Raw genomic sequence first — 16,621 nt, 5'->3', positions numbered from 1 at the left:
ATTAAATTACTTATTTAATTATGCTGGTGAGCTTCTATGATTTTGTAAGTATATCCTAAAATTCAGTACTTTTTGCAGACCAGTAATCCCATTTTCTTGATTCTCTAAGGATACCAAGGAAACCTTTAACTAAACAATTGTGAAACATGGAAAATAACAGACACTCCATGGATATCAAGAATGAAAAATGCCCTTTTACGTCAAGTTGTATGAAATTAGCAAGTTTCAACATGCCCATTTCACTTATTATAAATTACTTCCTGGTCTGACTAAGCATAACATTGTTAAGAACGTGAACTTGAAAAACCTGGAAAGCAAGCAAGCATGGCAACATTTGATGCAGATTTTACACGTTAGGTTCAAATCGCATGAACAGGAAGTTCAAAAACTCTCTCAGCATAGCAACAACTTGTGCATCCTGGAGATAACCTTTTGTTGCCAAGTTCACTTAAGCTATTCATCCAACTCCTTTATTTTCTGAAACAGTTTACATTACATGAATGCATAGAGAATTTTGATGTAGTGTAATTGTAGAACTCTGTAAACATTCATGACAAACACTTTACAAATTGCAAAATGTAACTACAACAGACTCTTTCTGCTTGAATATGCGCGTGAGCATTTATGAAAACTTTACAACAGATGCAAGTCTCACCGTCGGTGACAAAATAAAAACACTGCTGGTTTGTCCATTCAAAATGTTAAAATCATTTGAGAAATACTTTCTAAAACTTAATTCATAAATCAATTTACACTTCAAACTACCAAGCATCACAATAGCAAAAGTAACCACATTCAAAGGATTGTTTATAACTGAAATAAATTAGGTGGGAACATTAAACCAATCAGGGTCTGCAAGGAAGTATTTTATCAAACATTTGAGACACATTTATATATTAGTTTGTGTATATCTAAACATCTATGTATTTGGTTGCAAATGTCCTGAGGAAATAAGGATGTAAATGCGTACCTGCGCACCACCAATTCTGGTGTCTTGAACATCAATCTTAAACATGCTACCATTGAAAGCCATGTCTTCAGTTGCCAAGGTCCCAAGCTCTAAAATCCCCTCCTGAAGAGGGGGATTCCTAACCAACTAATATGATTCATAGGCAGAATGCAGTCTTTAAGAGAACAAGGGATCAGTAATGAGTATTAGGCAAGCTAACACAAACAGTTTACACATATGTGAATGCAGTAAGTGAATCAAAACAAGTCGTTATGATTTTTAAAACATATATGCTAATATTTTAAATATATTGTTCACTTTGGTGAAGCAAAGTTACCGAAAGGCATGGTGATAAATGTCAATAATTTAAAGCCAAAGGTCTGGGAACCGGTTAGTCCGTAGTAGTGTTATCGGGAGGATTCCCTTGAGGGAACGTATTCTACAAGATTTATGAATAGATGCATTCACTGCCCAGACACAAGGATGGATATGCCCCTGGATGCAGGAACACATGTCTATTCAACTTGGCAGTGAGCCGGTGGGAATGTTCACTTTGACCTGATGGTCGTGTCTGACATTACCAGGCAACAGGGATGTAGTTAGAAGCAAGAAGGGTGCTCACGTCTGGATTTGAAGGACAAATAAAATATCACCATGCTATTAAGTATCATATGGTTGGCTGAGGTACTTGACAGAGATCTGTATTGATGTATGACTAGTAAATGAAATTGATTTTAAGCTAATGAAAAGCAGAATTATTGATTAGGAAAAACTATAATTAATCTGTGTTTGACCATGTACTTCAGATCTTTGAGTGGCTCCGTAGCTCTATTCCCAGAGCTGTTTAACCCTTTGGAAGTCTCCAGTCAGCTGTATGTTCGTTTTATTTTTAATAAATATGTTACGTTTTTGAATTGTCTAAGTTGAGACACAACTGGCCACTTTCAAATTTCCCCACAACGCCTCCTTAAACCCTGCTGGCTCTCAAGATGTTCCCTAAAACACAACTCTTTGACTAAGCTTTTGATCAATATGTCCTTATAAGGCTCAGTGTAAAATTTTGTTTGAGAACACTCCTGCAAACTACCTTGGGACATTTAACAGTGTTAAAGACACTAAATAAATACTAGCATAATTAGAAGCCGGAATAGGCCACTTGGGCCTTCAACAGTGATCTCTAGTTCTTGATTCTCCCACAAGAGGAGATCTGCCCTGTCCAGATCCCTTAGGAGCTCGTACGTTTCAATCAAGTCGCCTCTTACTCTTCTAAACTCCAGTTGAAGCAAGTCTAACCTGCCCAAACCATCCTCACAGGACAGCCTTGCCCATTCCAACTATTAGTTTAGTAAACCTGTCCAAACTACTTTCAATGTATTTCCATCCTTCCTTAAATAAGGCGGCCACTACTTTTACAGCGCTCCAGATATAGAGTCCTTGTTTTTGTGGGAAAATACCTGGTAAAAGGCAGGAGTGTCTCCAAGCAGGAAATAGCAAGGGTGGAAAGAAAACAATTTGAACCATTCTTATTTTTTTTATCCCAATGAAACAATCCTGCAGGAACTGTTTACCTTCCCTTCCAAGCATAGGCATAGCCATTGCATGGTCTTGTGGCATCCTTGGAGTTGGGGTGAAAGAATGAAATAAATAGCATTGCCAATCTTTTTAACAATGCAATCAGAAAATAAGACGACCATGGAAAAATTACATGTTAAACAACATGGTACTCGTACCTGAATGGCAGATAAGGAGGGTTCTTTCCCGCTACCAGAGATCTGTAGGCTTCTTCTGGTGTTTTTTGAAGGTAAATGACCTTGTTAAAGAAAGAACACAATACGTCTGATTCACAATTATCTACCAGTCCTTGTAATTATTGCACAAATTCAGTCCTGGATTTACAAATCTGCATTAACCAATGTGTTGTCAGTATTAAAAGATCAAAAACTTGGGGTTGTGCGCCCTCAACAGATCAGAACATTTGCTATCGATCAGTATATTCAAATAAAAACCATTGCATTCATGTGGCATTCTGTAATCATTTTATCGATCTCTTCTGATGCGAGTGCTGGCAACAGAAGTTGCTGTCATTTTTGCACAGCTATGATGGTGAACAATTGACCATTTCACTGTCATGATGGCTGTAAATTCCAGGCCCCCCCATAGTTCTACCTTAATCCCATATATAGGTCCAAGTCTTATTCTGCTCCCTGTAAAATGATAGATCAATGCTTTTTTTGCTTCACTTGTTGCTGTCTGTGAGAATTCTTCAATCGGATTGTCAAATCAGCCCGCTTCATGACTTCACTGCTCCTGGATTCCAGAATTAAATTGGCATCAACAAGAGGAAGTATTTACGACAGATGCCTCTAAATCTGTGGGCAGTTTTCTTTGGGGTCAAATGAGCACCAGTTGTTCTATTCCAGAAAGCCAGGTATTGAAGGATAAAACCTAAACTTTAAGTACTTCATAAGCTTTTATTTAAAGCTACACATTATAACCTAATAGCTACAATTTCAGTAGTTAATGTTCACCAAGTGTGCAGAATTAACTACACAATTAACACGACCACATCTTGACCACTGACCAATGTTTTAAGAACAGTAAATACAGAAAGCTCAGAATGCTAAAGTTCTTAGATATCCAAATACAAATGTGTTTAAAGGCAGACCACAGCATGCAAATTGAGTAGACCATTAACCCAGATAGGTTGATGAATGAGGGGATCAGGGGTTATGGGGAAAAGACAGGAAAATGGGGGTGATTGAATGGCAGAGCAGATTCGATGGGCCGAGTGGCCTAATTCTGCTCCTATTTCTTGTGGGTGTGTGGAGTTTCGCTGAAATTAAACAGAATAAAATTTCCTCTAGCTATTGGGCTAATAGAGACAGCCTGGTGTTTATGCTCCACACAAGCAAAATAGATGAAAAACTAAGAAAATTTCATTAAAAAGGCCCAATCACAGCTCTTCTGTAATGTTACTCAGTTATGGGTTTACTATTATGGGAACATTTAGCACTTTATTTTTGATTGCTAAGGGAACAAATCGATGAGTTGTTTTAGGTCACAAGTAACACTTCTTTCCAGCCGGTCAGTTCTTTGGAGATGCACAAAAGTAGTTCAATTAAACTAACATTAAGGCATCACAGTGTGTAGATCCAGTCAGCACAACCAGTTCTTTTGAAGCCACAAATTGCCACACATCCTTTAGGTCAATTTTTTTACATCCTATTTATCACCAGTCCAAACATTTATCCATAAAATGTCAACCAAATCATTGCTTTTGGAGTTCTTAAATTATTCCCTCATTGCTCATTGAAATTGCAATAAATTTACAGGGAAGTTTCCATTACTTAAACTCTTCATTTTACTACTGGAGGAGCAATTGCCAAATGCCTATTCAATCTTCTCCAATTTAATTTCTCTCCACGCTCGTGAAAGTACCCTTTCCTCCAGTTAGGCCTTTCACCTTTTTCACCTGGTACAAACAACAGAAACTTTCCTGTTCAAGAACTTCTGAAAGAATTGCTGGGGAAAAAAAAGCATTTTTCCCTGCTTGACTCATATACTTATACTTCAAAGTTTCTCCCAGATTTTAGAATTGTACCCAGAAAAGCAGCTCCAATTAGCAAAGAGAGATCTGGTTTGACCATTTTACCACAGAAGAAACTGAAGTGAAGCATGACATGCATCCCCCAGCTCTGAGGGAAAAACATAACATGTTCATTATTTAATATAGAATGACAAGTTGCATTGATTGAATTAAATTAAATGTCAATCATATTTTTTGTTCTATGCTCAACTGCTGCGAAACAAGACAGTTTAACAATTCATCAGCCTTGTCTGACTAGAGGCTTTACCAGTCTACCCGAATGGGGTCACACGTCAAATATGAAATGTTTGGTTCACATCCTGAGAGTGCCACCATACAAGTAAATATTGGACCGTTGGTTTATTCCATTATGTAAAGGAGGTGGGATCTACATATCAAAGCAACCAACACAGAGCTCAAACAGTACGTGTAGCAGGTATCTGCACTAAAACCTGTCCCTGTAAGTGTGCATTAAATTAGGTGAAAATAACTCGAGGCTTTTAGAAACTGCAAAAACAAACATGAGAATATGAAGGGAACTCTGGAGGAATACAAAGAAAGTAGGAAAAGAACTCAAACGAGGAATTAGAAGGACAAAAAGGGGTCATGAAATGTCCTTGGCAGACAGGATTAAGGAGAATCCCAAGGCATTTTATTCATACATTAGGAACACAAGGGTTATCAGGGAAAAAAAATCGGACCTCTCAGGGACAAAAGTGGGGAATTATGCTTAGAGCCCAAAGAAGTAGGGGAGATCCTAAATGAATACTTTGCGTCGGTATTCACAAAGGAAAGGGATGTGTTGACTGGGAGTGTTTCAGAGGGGAGTGTTGAACCGTTAGAGAAAATCTCCATTACAAGGGAGGAAGTGTTAGGTTTTTTAGGGAATATAAAGACCGACAAATCCCCAGGGCCTGATGGAATCTATCCAAGGCTGCTCAGGGAGACGAGGGATGAAATCGCTGGGCCTTTGACGCAAATCTTTGTCTTGTCACTAGATGCAGGTGAGGTCCCAGAGGATTGGAGGATAGCTAATGTGGTCCCGTTATTTAAGAAGAGTAGGAAGGATAACCCGGGAAATTATAGGCTGGTGAGCTTGACGTCAGTGGTAGGGAAGTTGTTGGAGAGGATTCTTAGAGATAGGATGTATGCGCATTTAGAAAGGAATAAACTCATTAACGATAGTCAGCATGGTTTTGTGAGAGGGAGGTCATGCCTCACTAACCTGATGGAGTTTTTTGAAAAAGTGACTAGGATGGTTGACGAGGGAAGGGCCGTGGATGTCGTCTATATGGACTTTAGTAAAGCGTTTGACAAAGTTCCTCATAGTAGGTTGGTGCAAAAGGTTGGATCTCATGGGATAAAGGGGGAGGTGGCTAGATGGGTGGAGAACTGGCTTGGTCACAGAAGACACAGGGTGGCAGTGGAAGGGTCTTTTTCCGGCTGGAGGCCTGTGACTAGTGGTGTTCCGCAGGGCTCTGCATTGGGACCTCTGCTGTTTGTGATTTATATAAACGATCTGGAAGAAGGTGTAACTGGGGTGATCAGTAAGTTTGCGGACGACACGAAATTGGCTGGACTTGCAGATAGTGAGGAACATTGTCAGAAGCTACAGATGGATATAGATAGGCTGGAAATTTGGGCAAAGAAATGGCAGATGGAGTTCAATCCTGATAAATGCGAAGTGATGCATTTTGGTAGAGTTAATGTAGGGGGGAGCTATACGATAAATGGCAGAACCATAAAGGGTGTAGATACGCAGAGGGACCTGGGTGTGCAAGTCCACAGATCCTTGAAGTTGACGTCACAAGTGGAGAAGGTGGTGAAGGCATATGGCATGCTTGCCTTTATAGGACGGGGCATAGAGTATAAAAGTTGGGGTCTGATGTTGCAGATGTATAGAACGTTGGTTTGGCCGCATTTGGAATACTGCGTCCAGTTCTGGTCACCACACTACCAGAAGGACGTGGAGGCTTTAGAGAGAGTGCAGAGGAGGTTTACCAGGATGTTGCCTGGTATGGAGGGGCTTAGTTATGAGGAGAGATTGGGTAAACTGGGGGGGTTGTTCTCACTGGAAAGAGAGGGGATGAGGGGAGACCTAATAGAGGTGTATAAAATTATGAAAGGCATAGATAGGGTGAACGGTGGGAAGCTTTTTGGTGATGTTCACGAGGGGTCATAGGTTCAAGGTGAGGGGGGGGGGGGGTGGGGGGAGAGAGAGAGAGAGAAAGGTTTAACACGGATATCAGAAGGATGTATTTTACAGAGGGTGGTGGGGGCCTGGAATGCGCTGCCAGGCAAGGTGGTGGAGGCGGACACACTGGGAACGTTTCAGACTTATCTAGATAGCCACATGAACGGAGTGGGAATGGAGGGATACTAAAGAATGGTCTAGTTTGGACCAGGGAACGACGCGGGCTTGGAGGGCCGAAGGGCCTGTTCCTGTGCTGTATTGTTCTTTGTTCGGGAGCATGAGGATTTAAGCAAAAATGTCATTGCAGTGTACTCGGCTGATTTTGTTCAATGTAGCAATGGACTATAACATATGATCAAAGCAACAGGCAACAAACATGAAAAAACGGGTGCAAGTCAAGATATGGTAATGATAAGCCAAGGAACTGGTATGTATAAATGTCTCTCATAGGTGCCATGACAATTTTAAGAACTTGGCAAAAAGGAAACGGAATGGAATTCAACACCAGTTTTTGAAAAATAGATTGTATCCTGGACAGAAAGACAAAAAAAGAGAAACAGACAAATTAAAATAGCTCCTCGTCTGGCATTTTCACTTGGAAATGGTGGTGATTTAGCTTTGGGCAGTGCATCAGTTTGAGTTTGAAATGTATACTGATATGATGTATAGACAATATGGATGATAGAGAGCTGAGCTCAAGACAGACATGCAATGAATGGGTGCTTTTGAAAAATGGGCAGAGCAATCAATACTCAAGCAATAAGAAGAAACTTTTTACATAAGAATTATTTGTGATTTGGCAAGATTGTAAATGGGCAGCACACATGCAATTTGACAAAGACCCAAGAGTCTGAATGTTTAACTCTCAGTTGGGGACAAAACCACATGAAATACTAATTGTATTACAAACATACCCAGAGTTACAAATAAAACAACGCTCAGGTTACTAGGCACTATTTGAAAGTTCAGTGCATGGAGTATGCCACTCCCTGCACCATGAAAATAACATTGTTAGGAGACTTAAACCAAAATTAGAAACATACGCCAAAATACCCAGCGAGCTGAAAGAGCACTGGGTTGGCATAGACTAATTATTGATGAAGGAACAGCAGGTTTCAATTACAAAGCCACTGCAAATAAAGAATAAAATTAAATACTACACAAAGACAAATGCTGATGGAGAATTTTCACATTATACTGTCGGATGAAAAACTTAATAATGTGGTGATCCCACATTTGACAATACCACCACCTCCCCTTGGTGATGGACATTCAGCCCCCCAGCCAAAAAGTGTACTGTGTGCCCTTCTTCCTCCAAATAATGTTCAACATGAGGAGTACTAATTCATCAGCTATGGGGGGAAGGGGGAAAACAGTAGATAGTAATTAGCAGGAGTTTTCTTGCTCATGCATTGAACAGGTATTTTGTGTCAGTCTTCACAGTGGAAGGCACAAATAACATGCCAAAAATTGATGATAGTAAGGCTATGGCAGGTGAGGATCTAGAAACTATCAAGAAAGAGGTAGTGTTGGCTAAAGGTAGACAAGTCTCCTGGCCCTGATGGAATGCATCCCAGGGTACTAAAAGAGATGGTGGGGGAAATAGCAAATGCACTAGTGGTAATTTACAAAAATTAGCTGGACTCTGGGGTGGTCCCGCAGATTGGAAAACAGCAAATGTGACGCCACTGTTTAAAAAGAGGTAGACAAAAAGCGGGTAACTATAGGCTGGTTAGCTTAACTTCTGTAGTAGGGAAAATGCTTGAATCTATCATCAAGGAAGAAATAGTGAGATATCTGGATATAAATTGTCCCAATGGTAAGACACAGCATAGGTTCATGAAAGGCAGGTCATGTTTTGACTAGTTTGGTGGAATTCTTTGGAGAACATTACATGCGCAGTGGACAATGGGGAACCTGTGAATGTGGTGTATCTGGATTTTCAGAAGGCATTTGACAAGGTGCCGCACCAAAGACTGCTGCACAAGATAAAGATGCACGGTGTTACGGGGAATGTAGTAGCACGGATAGAGGATTGGTTAACTAACCGAAAGCAAAGAGTGGGGGTAAATGGGTGTTTTTCTGCTTGGCGATCAGTGACTAGTGGTGTGCCTCAGGGATCAGTGTTGGGATCGCAGTTGTTTACGATTTACATAGATGATTTGGAGTTGGGGCCAAGTGTCATGTGTCAAAATTCGCAGATGACACAAAGATGAGTGGCAGAGCAAAGTGTGCAGAGGACGCTGAAAGTCTGCAAAGGGACATAGATAGTCTAAGTGAATGGATGACGGTCTGGCAGATGGAGAACAATGTTGGTAGGAATAACAGCAAAATGGATTATTATTTAAATGGTAAAAAATTGCAGCTTGCTGCGCAAAGGGACCTGGGTGTCCTTGTGCAAGAATCACAAGAAGTTGGTTTGCAGGTGCAGCAGGTAATTAAGGCGGCAAACGGAACTTTGTCCTTCATTGCTAGAGGGATGGAGTTTAAAAACAGCGAGGTTATGTTGCAGCTGTATAGGGTGCTGGTGAGGCCACACCTGGAGTACTGTGCACAGTTTTGGTCTCCTTACTTGAGAAAGGATATACTGACACTGAAGGAGGTGCACAGGAGATTCACTAGGTTGATTCCGGAGTTGAGGGGGTTGGCTTATGAGGAGAGACTGAGTAGACTAGGGCCAAACTCATTGGAATTCAGAAGAATGACGGGAGATCTTTTAGAAACATATACAATTATGAAGGGAATAGATAAGATAGAAGCAGGGAAGTTGCTACCACTGGCAGGTGAAATTAGAACTCGGGGGCATAGCCTCAAAATAAGGGGGAAGCAGATTTAGGACGGAGTTGAAGAGGAACGTCTTCACACAAAGGGTTGTGAATCTGTGGAATTCCCTGCCCAATGAAGCAGTTGCGCCTACCTCATTAAATGTTAAGGCAAGGATAGATAAATTTTTGAACAGCAAAGAAATTAAGGGTTATGGTGAGCGGGTGGACAAGTGGAGCCAAGTCCACAAAAAGATCAGTCAGCTCAAGGGGCAAGATGGCCTACTCCTGCTCCTCGTTCTTATGTTTTTATGGTCGATTGGACATCAAATCTGCCAATATTACCTGGTCTGACCTACATTTGACTCCAGACCAAAAACAATGTAGATGATGCTTAACTGCGTGTGATGGAATACTCTCCTTTGCCTGAATGATGTTATAATCCAGGTCAGAAGCTCAAGTGTTTTATGAAGTCTGCCTGGATCAGAAGTTTTGTAATTTGCATTAAGCTAGGGTAAGTATGAGACGTTTCACTTCAGGTATGATTCAAATGACCCACTAGGGAGCTTTTATGAAACAAAGTTTATTTAAGAATAAACATATAGCAATAACTTTAACCAATTACAAACAAGAAAAAAACATGATATTGTATAAACCTTAACAACTAAATGCAATGTTCCAACCAAACAAATTTCCCTATAAACATACACCTGCCACAGGTTTAAACACAGAAAATAAGGATGCTCACATGATGCTGGAACTTTAGTCCTTTGGTTGGGGAATTGGAACTCTGACTTCCCAACAGACCTCGAGGTAGAGATAATGCCATTGCTGGCCTCTAGTTTTTAGCCAGCAAACCACTGCAAGAGTCAGAATTCTCACTCCAGGAAAGCAAGGGGACCTGCTTCTAGCTAGCCAACAGAATCTATAATACGAGGGACAGAGAGAGAAAGCCTGCCTGTATCCAGCCTGGTGTGAAAACTCTTCGAACTAAAAACAGCAGCCAGCAACCCAATGCTAAAAAGGGAAAGAACTCTTGTCACCTGACCTGTCAATCATTCTTTCTCCAACAATTCAGGGTCATAAAAAATCCTGGACACTGCATGAGGCCCAGAGTAATAATAAACAAAACTCTATTTAAACCATTTAAGCAACAATAAAAATAACTTCTAAGCAGACAGCCCAGGGCCTGCTTACAATTGCAGAGAACTTGATTAAAAATACATTTCTTAAAGACACACCACCATCACAATGAGTGCACCTCCAGCAGCACTCAAGAAACTAGTCACCATCCAGGGCAAAGCAGCCTGCTCGATTTGCACTCCTTCCACAAACATTCACTCCCTTCATCACTGCTGAATAGCGACAGCAGTGTATATCACCTACAAGATGCACTGCAAGAACCCACAAAGTTTCCTTAGGTAGCACCTTCCAAACCCAGGACCATCAAGGAGGACAAGGTCAGCAGTCACATGGAGGGGAATATTCAGGTGGTGGCGTTCCCAAGTCACTCATCATCCTGACTTGGAAATATATTCTAGACCTAATTTTGGGGAACAAAGAAGGGCAAGTGGGTGAAGTAGAGGATAGTGTCTACAGTTCAGTTAGATTTGCCATAGAAAAGACAGAGATTAAGTAAGAGCTGGGAGACAGCAAATTTTGCAGGAATGAGAACAGATGTGGCTGAGGTGGACTGGGAAGCACTGTGGAAAACCTGTGGGCAGCACTAAAAAGTGAGATCCTAAATGTACAAATCCCCTCCCTCCTGTGGGGGAGCACTTCAGCAGTCACGGGCAGTCAGCCTTGGATCTTCAGGTAAGCGTTCTCCAAGGCGGCCTTCACGACACACGACAGCGCAGAGTCACTGAGCAGAAACTGATAGCCAAGTTTCGCACACATGAGGACGGTCTAAACCGGGATGTTGGATTTATGTCACATTATCAGTAACCCCCACAGCTTGACTCCTGGACTTGCACAATTTCACAAGCTGTACTGTCTGGAGACAATACACATCTCTTTAACCTGTGTTGAATGCTCCCTCCACCCACATTGTCTGTGCATTTAAGACCTGGCTGGCTGTAGAGATTTGCATTCTAATCAGTATTCTGTAATTTGATTTCTGTGTCTGTGCCCTGTTTGAGAACAGAGACCACTCCATCTGACGAAGGAGCATTGCTCCGAAAGCTTATGGTATTTGCTACCAAATAAACCTGTTGGACTTTAACCTGGTGTTGTGAGACTTCTTACTGTGCTTACCCCAGTCCAACGCCGGCATCTCCACATCATATCTAGAGGAATACAGGGGAAGATAGCAATGATAGTCACAAAGAACTAAGCAGTGCAGATAGCCTAGGTGAATATAGGAACTGCAGGGATGAAATAAAAAAGGAAATAAGGAAATCAAAGCAAGTACATGAAAAACGATTAGCAAGTAAAGTTAAAGAAAACCCAAAGATGTCCTACCAATATATTAATGGTATATGGTTAGTTAAGCAAAAAATGGGACCTTCAGAGAGATGAAGAAGGGAACTTGCATGAATTTGCAGAGGCTGTGGGAAGGGTTTTAAATGAATATTTTGTCTCTGTTTACAAAGGAAGGCGATGATGCAGATATAGTCCAGGAGGAACACAGATATTGGACAGGATAATCAAGAGAGGAAATACTAAGGATTGGAATCCTTCAGAGTTGATAAGCCGCCAGGGCCAGATGGATTGTTTCCGTGACTGCTGAAGGAAGGCATTGAGGAGATAGCAGATGTTAGATACAGAGGTACCAGAGGACTGAAGAAATGCAAGCGTAGCTCCATTGTTTAAAAAGGGATCAAAGGAAATGCCCATATGCCAGCTAGAATGGCATGGACTATCAGGGATGGTCATAGAAGTCATAGAATCCTACAGTGCAGAAAGAGGCCATTCGGCCCATCGAGTCTGCAGCGACTTCAATCCCACACAGGCCCTACCCCCATATCCCGACATATTTACCTGCTAAGCCCTTTAACCGATGCATCTCAGGACACTAAGGGGCAATTTTAGCATGGCCAATCAACCTACCCCGCACATCTTTGGACTGTGGGAGGAAAACGGAGCACCCGGAGGAAACCCACGCAGACACGAGGAGAATGTGAAAACTCCACACAGACAGCGAACCAAGCCGGGAATCGAACCCAGGTCCCTGGAGCTGTGAAGCAGCAGTGCTAACCACTGTGCTACCGTGCCGCCCAGCAGGGATTTAGTCTGGATTTAGTTCAGGGACTGGTCAGCAGGGATTTGATAAAGAAAGATCTTGCCTCAAATTTGATTGAATTCTTCAAGGAAGTGACGAGAAGGGTTGATAAAAGTAGTGCAGTGGATGCTGTGTCAAGGTTCTACATGACAGATTGACTTCTACTTTTTGGCCAATGGGATACAGGGTAATGTGGCAAATTGGATCAAAAGTTGGCTTAGTATAAGGAAACAGAAGGGTAATAGTCAATGGATGTCCTTGCAAATAGAAAGTTGTTTCAAGTGGTGTTCCACAGGGCCTGGTATTGGGACCATTACTGTTTGTGTTATATATTAGCAATTTGGACGTGAATAGAAACATAGAAAAACTACAGCGCCAACAGGCCCTTCGGCACACAAGTTGTGCCAAACACATCCCTACCTTCTAGACCTACCTATAACCCTCCATCCTATTAAGCTCCATGTACTCATCCAGGAGTCTCTTAAAAGACCCGATTGAGTTTGCCTCCACCACCACTGACGGCAGCCGATTCCACTCGCCCATCACCCTCTGTGAAAAACTTACCCCTAACATCTCCCCTGTATCTACCCCCCAGCACCTTAAACCTGTGTCCTCTCGTAGCAGACATTTCCACCCTGGGAAAAAGCCTCTGAGAGTCCACCCGATCTATGCCTCTCAACATCTTATACACCTCTATTAGGTCTCCTCTCATCCTTCGTCTCTCCAAGGAGAAAAGACCGAGCTCTCTCAGCCTATCCTCATAAGGCATGCCACTCAATCCAGGCAACATCCTTGTAAATCTCCTCTGCACCCTTTCAATCTTTTCCACATCCTTCCCATAGTGAGGCGACCAGAACTGAGCACAGTACTCCAAGTGGGGGTCTGACGAGGGTCTTATATAGCTGCATCATTATCCCCGGACTCCTAAACTCAATCCCTCGATTGATAAAGGCCAGCACACCATACGCCTTCTTAATCACCTCCTCCACCTGCGGGGCCGATTTCAGAGTCCTATGGACCCGGACCCCAAGGTCCTTCTGATCCTCTACAGTACTAAGAGTCTTTCCTTTTATATTGTACTCCTTCACCCCATTTGACCTACCAAAATGGACCACGACACATTTATCTGGGTTGAAGTCCATCTGCCACTTGTCCGCCCAGTCTTGCATCCTATCTATGTCCCTCTAACTTCTGACATCCCTCCAGACTATTCACAACCCCACCAACCTTCGTGTCGTCGGCAAACTTACCAACCCATCCCTCTGCTTCCTCATCCAGGTCATTTATGAAAATGACAAATAGCAAGGGTCCCAGAACAGATATCCCTGAATGTGGGGGACATGACTGGGAAATTTGCAGACAACACAAAGATTAGTCGAGTAATGGATAGTGAGGATAGCTATAATCTATAAAACGATATTAATGGGTTGGTGGAGTGGGGGGGCAAAGTGGCAGAAGGATTTTAACACATGTGCAAGGTCATGCATTTAGGCATGTCAATTCCCCAAGAGGGGTAGAGGAAGTGAGAGATCTTGGCAAAGACGTATGCAGGTCCCGAAAGGCAATAGTTCAAGTAGACAAGATATAAAGGCGGCATAAGGAATACTCCCATTCATTGGCAGAGGTATAGAATATAAAAGGATATAATGTTGGAATTGTATAAAACACTGGGTGAGGCCACAACTGGAGTCTTGTGCACAGTTCTGATCACCACACTACAGGAAGAACGTGATCGCTCTGGAGAGAGTGTGCGGAGGAGGTTTGCAAGAACATGAGGAAAAATTGGATAGGCAGTTGACGTGACTTGACTGAGGTGTACAAAATTATGAGGGGAAGAGATAAGAGTGGGCAGGATAAAATGGTTTGACTTGGCAGAAAATTCTAGAACCAAGGGGACATAGATTCAAGATAAATGGCAGAAAATGTAGAGGGTTTTTTGTTTTTACATAGAGTGTAGTGGGTGTCTGGAATTTGTTGCCCAAGTTGGTGGTGGAGGCAGAGACCCTAAACTCTCTAGAAAGTATCTGGATCTGCACCTCAAGTGTTGTGAGCTACAGGACAATGGGCCAGGTGCAGGAAGGTGAGATGAAAAAGGGCACCTGGTGTCCTCAGGCTGGCATGGATAAGATGGTCTGAATGGCCTCCTCCTGTGCTGTAACCTATGGTTCTAACATTTCTTCACTGTCGCTGGGTCAAAATCCTGTAATAAACTCACTAACAGTTCTGTGAGAGTACCTACACCAAAGGGACTAAGTTTCAAGGTGGCACCTCAGCAGCACCTTAGGAGGGCAAATTTGGGATGGGCAATAAATGTTGGCCCAACCAACAACACCCACATCCGTAAAATGAATTAATTCAAAGTAAATGGAACAGCACCAGAGTACAAATTAAGAACATTAGCTGTAGTTCTTGCACTGTTCCACTCTCGTTTGGCAGGAGCACAATACCCTGTCCAGAAGAGCTGTATGTGGACCCAAATACATGGATTTTTAGCATTTTCTTCCAACATATAGAAATCTCAAACTTTTGAGGAACAGAAGTAACAAATTTAAATTACTCAGGTGGTCCCATTGTCCTCAATTTGTGAACCAAGATGACACTGCAATAGGGGGTTTCAAATCAGTGTTTGAATCACATCTCCAGATTTATGGTGCTGGTTCAAAGCCAAAATGACCTTGCACTGATGTAAAGCTTGCAATGCAAATGCACCATGTCATTATAATTAATAGTCAAGAAAAACAGACCAGGTGCTGGAAAATGGGATTAAAATGCATGGTTAGTTTCTTTCTTCTCTTTTTTGGTTGGCGCAAACATGATGGGCTGAATGGCTTCTTACTGCACTAACCTTTCTATGATTCCAATTTCAAAATGTGACAGGAAATATCATGCAAGTCTAATCATTTCATTATATAGAAATTTAGTATGCATTTAACTTCAAATGTGATTTTGAACCAGAAATAAACAGATTTCAAATCCATTCATATTAACAGAGCTTTTACTATTAGCCTTTCCTAAAGGAGTCACAAATTTTGTTTGGAGACAATAAAAGTAAGTCCAAAAGATGAGGGAACCTAGAGAACAGATTATTTCCATGTGTGACAGGGTGTTTTTATTGTATATTCAGAAAACATTTGCAGAAAATATTTTAGATATTGATCTACTGGAAAATTGTAAAAGAAATCTCAAATGAAAGGACTCAACAACTACTTCAATTTTCTTTCTAGAGAGTTGGTTCTATAGATTGACCACTAGTTCACTGAAATATTGTTTAACAAATTAGTTTTCAAATAACCTTTCCCACTTTAACCACAGTACAGAAGGAGGTCACTCAGCCCAACATGTCCTTGCCAGTTCTCTGCAAGACCAATGCAATATTGTCTTTTCCCATAATCTTGCAAATATTTCCTCTTCAGAGAATGATTCAAGTCTTTTTTGAAAGTGTTTGAAACAGCTTCCACCACACGCTCAGGTAGTGCATTCCAGATCCTCATGACTTGCTGCATAAAATGGTTTTATTCGTCACAATTCTTACACCTATGGGAATAGTTTCTCCCTATCTGCCCACACCCTCATGATTTTGAGCAACTCTATCAAACCTCCTCTCAGTTTTTTCTTCTCCAAGAAGAGCCCCAAAGGTCCAACTTATCCAGTCCTCATAACTGAAGTTCCTCATTCCCGTGAATCTTTTTTGCATTCTCCCTATTGTCTTTCCATCATTCTTGAAAAGTATGGTGCCCAAAGTGGATGCAATTATCCAGTTGAAGCCAAGCCAAACCAGCATTTTATACAGGTTTACCATAACATCCTTGCTTTTGTACTCAATGCCCCTATTGTCAAAGTCCACGATGCTATATGCTTTATTTACTGCTTTGCTACTGGCCTGGCGCCATCAATGATTTGTGCACAT

The 16,621-nt window shown here is 41.7% G+C and overlaps 1 protein-coding gene across 2 annotated transcripts in view; it reads right to left on the bottom strand.

Moving 5' to 3' along the window:
• Window positions 1–16,621, bottom strand: part of cdc14ab (cell division cycle 14Ab) — a 145,247-nt gene that overhangs the window by 98,964 nt on the left and 29,662 nt on the right. For both annotated transcript variants that reach the window (XM_078218227.1, XM_078218228.1), the window contains exon 5: window positions 2,680–2,759. In XM_078218227.1, coding sequence (XP_078074353.1) covers window positions 2,680–2,759 — 80 coding nt within the window. The remainder of the gene's footprint in view (window positions 1–2,679; window positions 2,760–16,621) is intronic.

This window comes from Mustelus asterias, chromosome 8 (assembly GCF_964213995.1).
Source record: "Mustelus asterias chromosome 8, sMusAst1.hap1.1, whole genome shotgun sequence".
Classification (NCBI taxonomy): Eukaryota; Metazoa; Chordata; class Chondrichthyes; order Carcharhiniformes; family Triakidae; genus Mustelus; species Mustelus asterias.
This window is presented reverse-complemented; position numbering and strand designations above follow the sequence as displayed.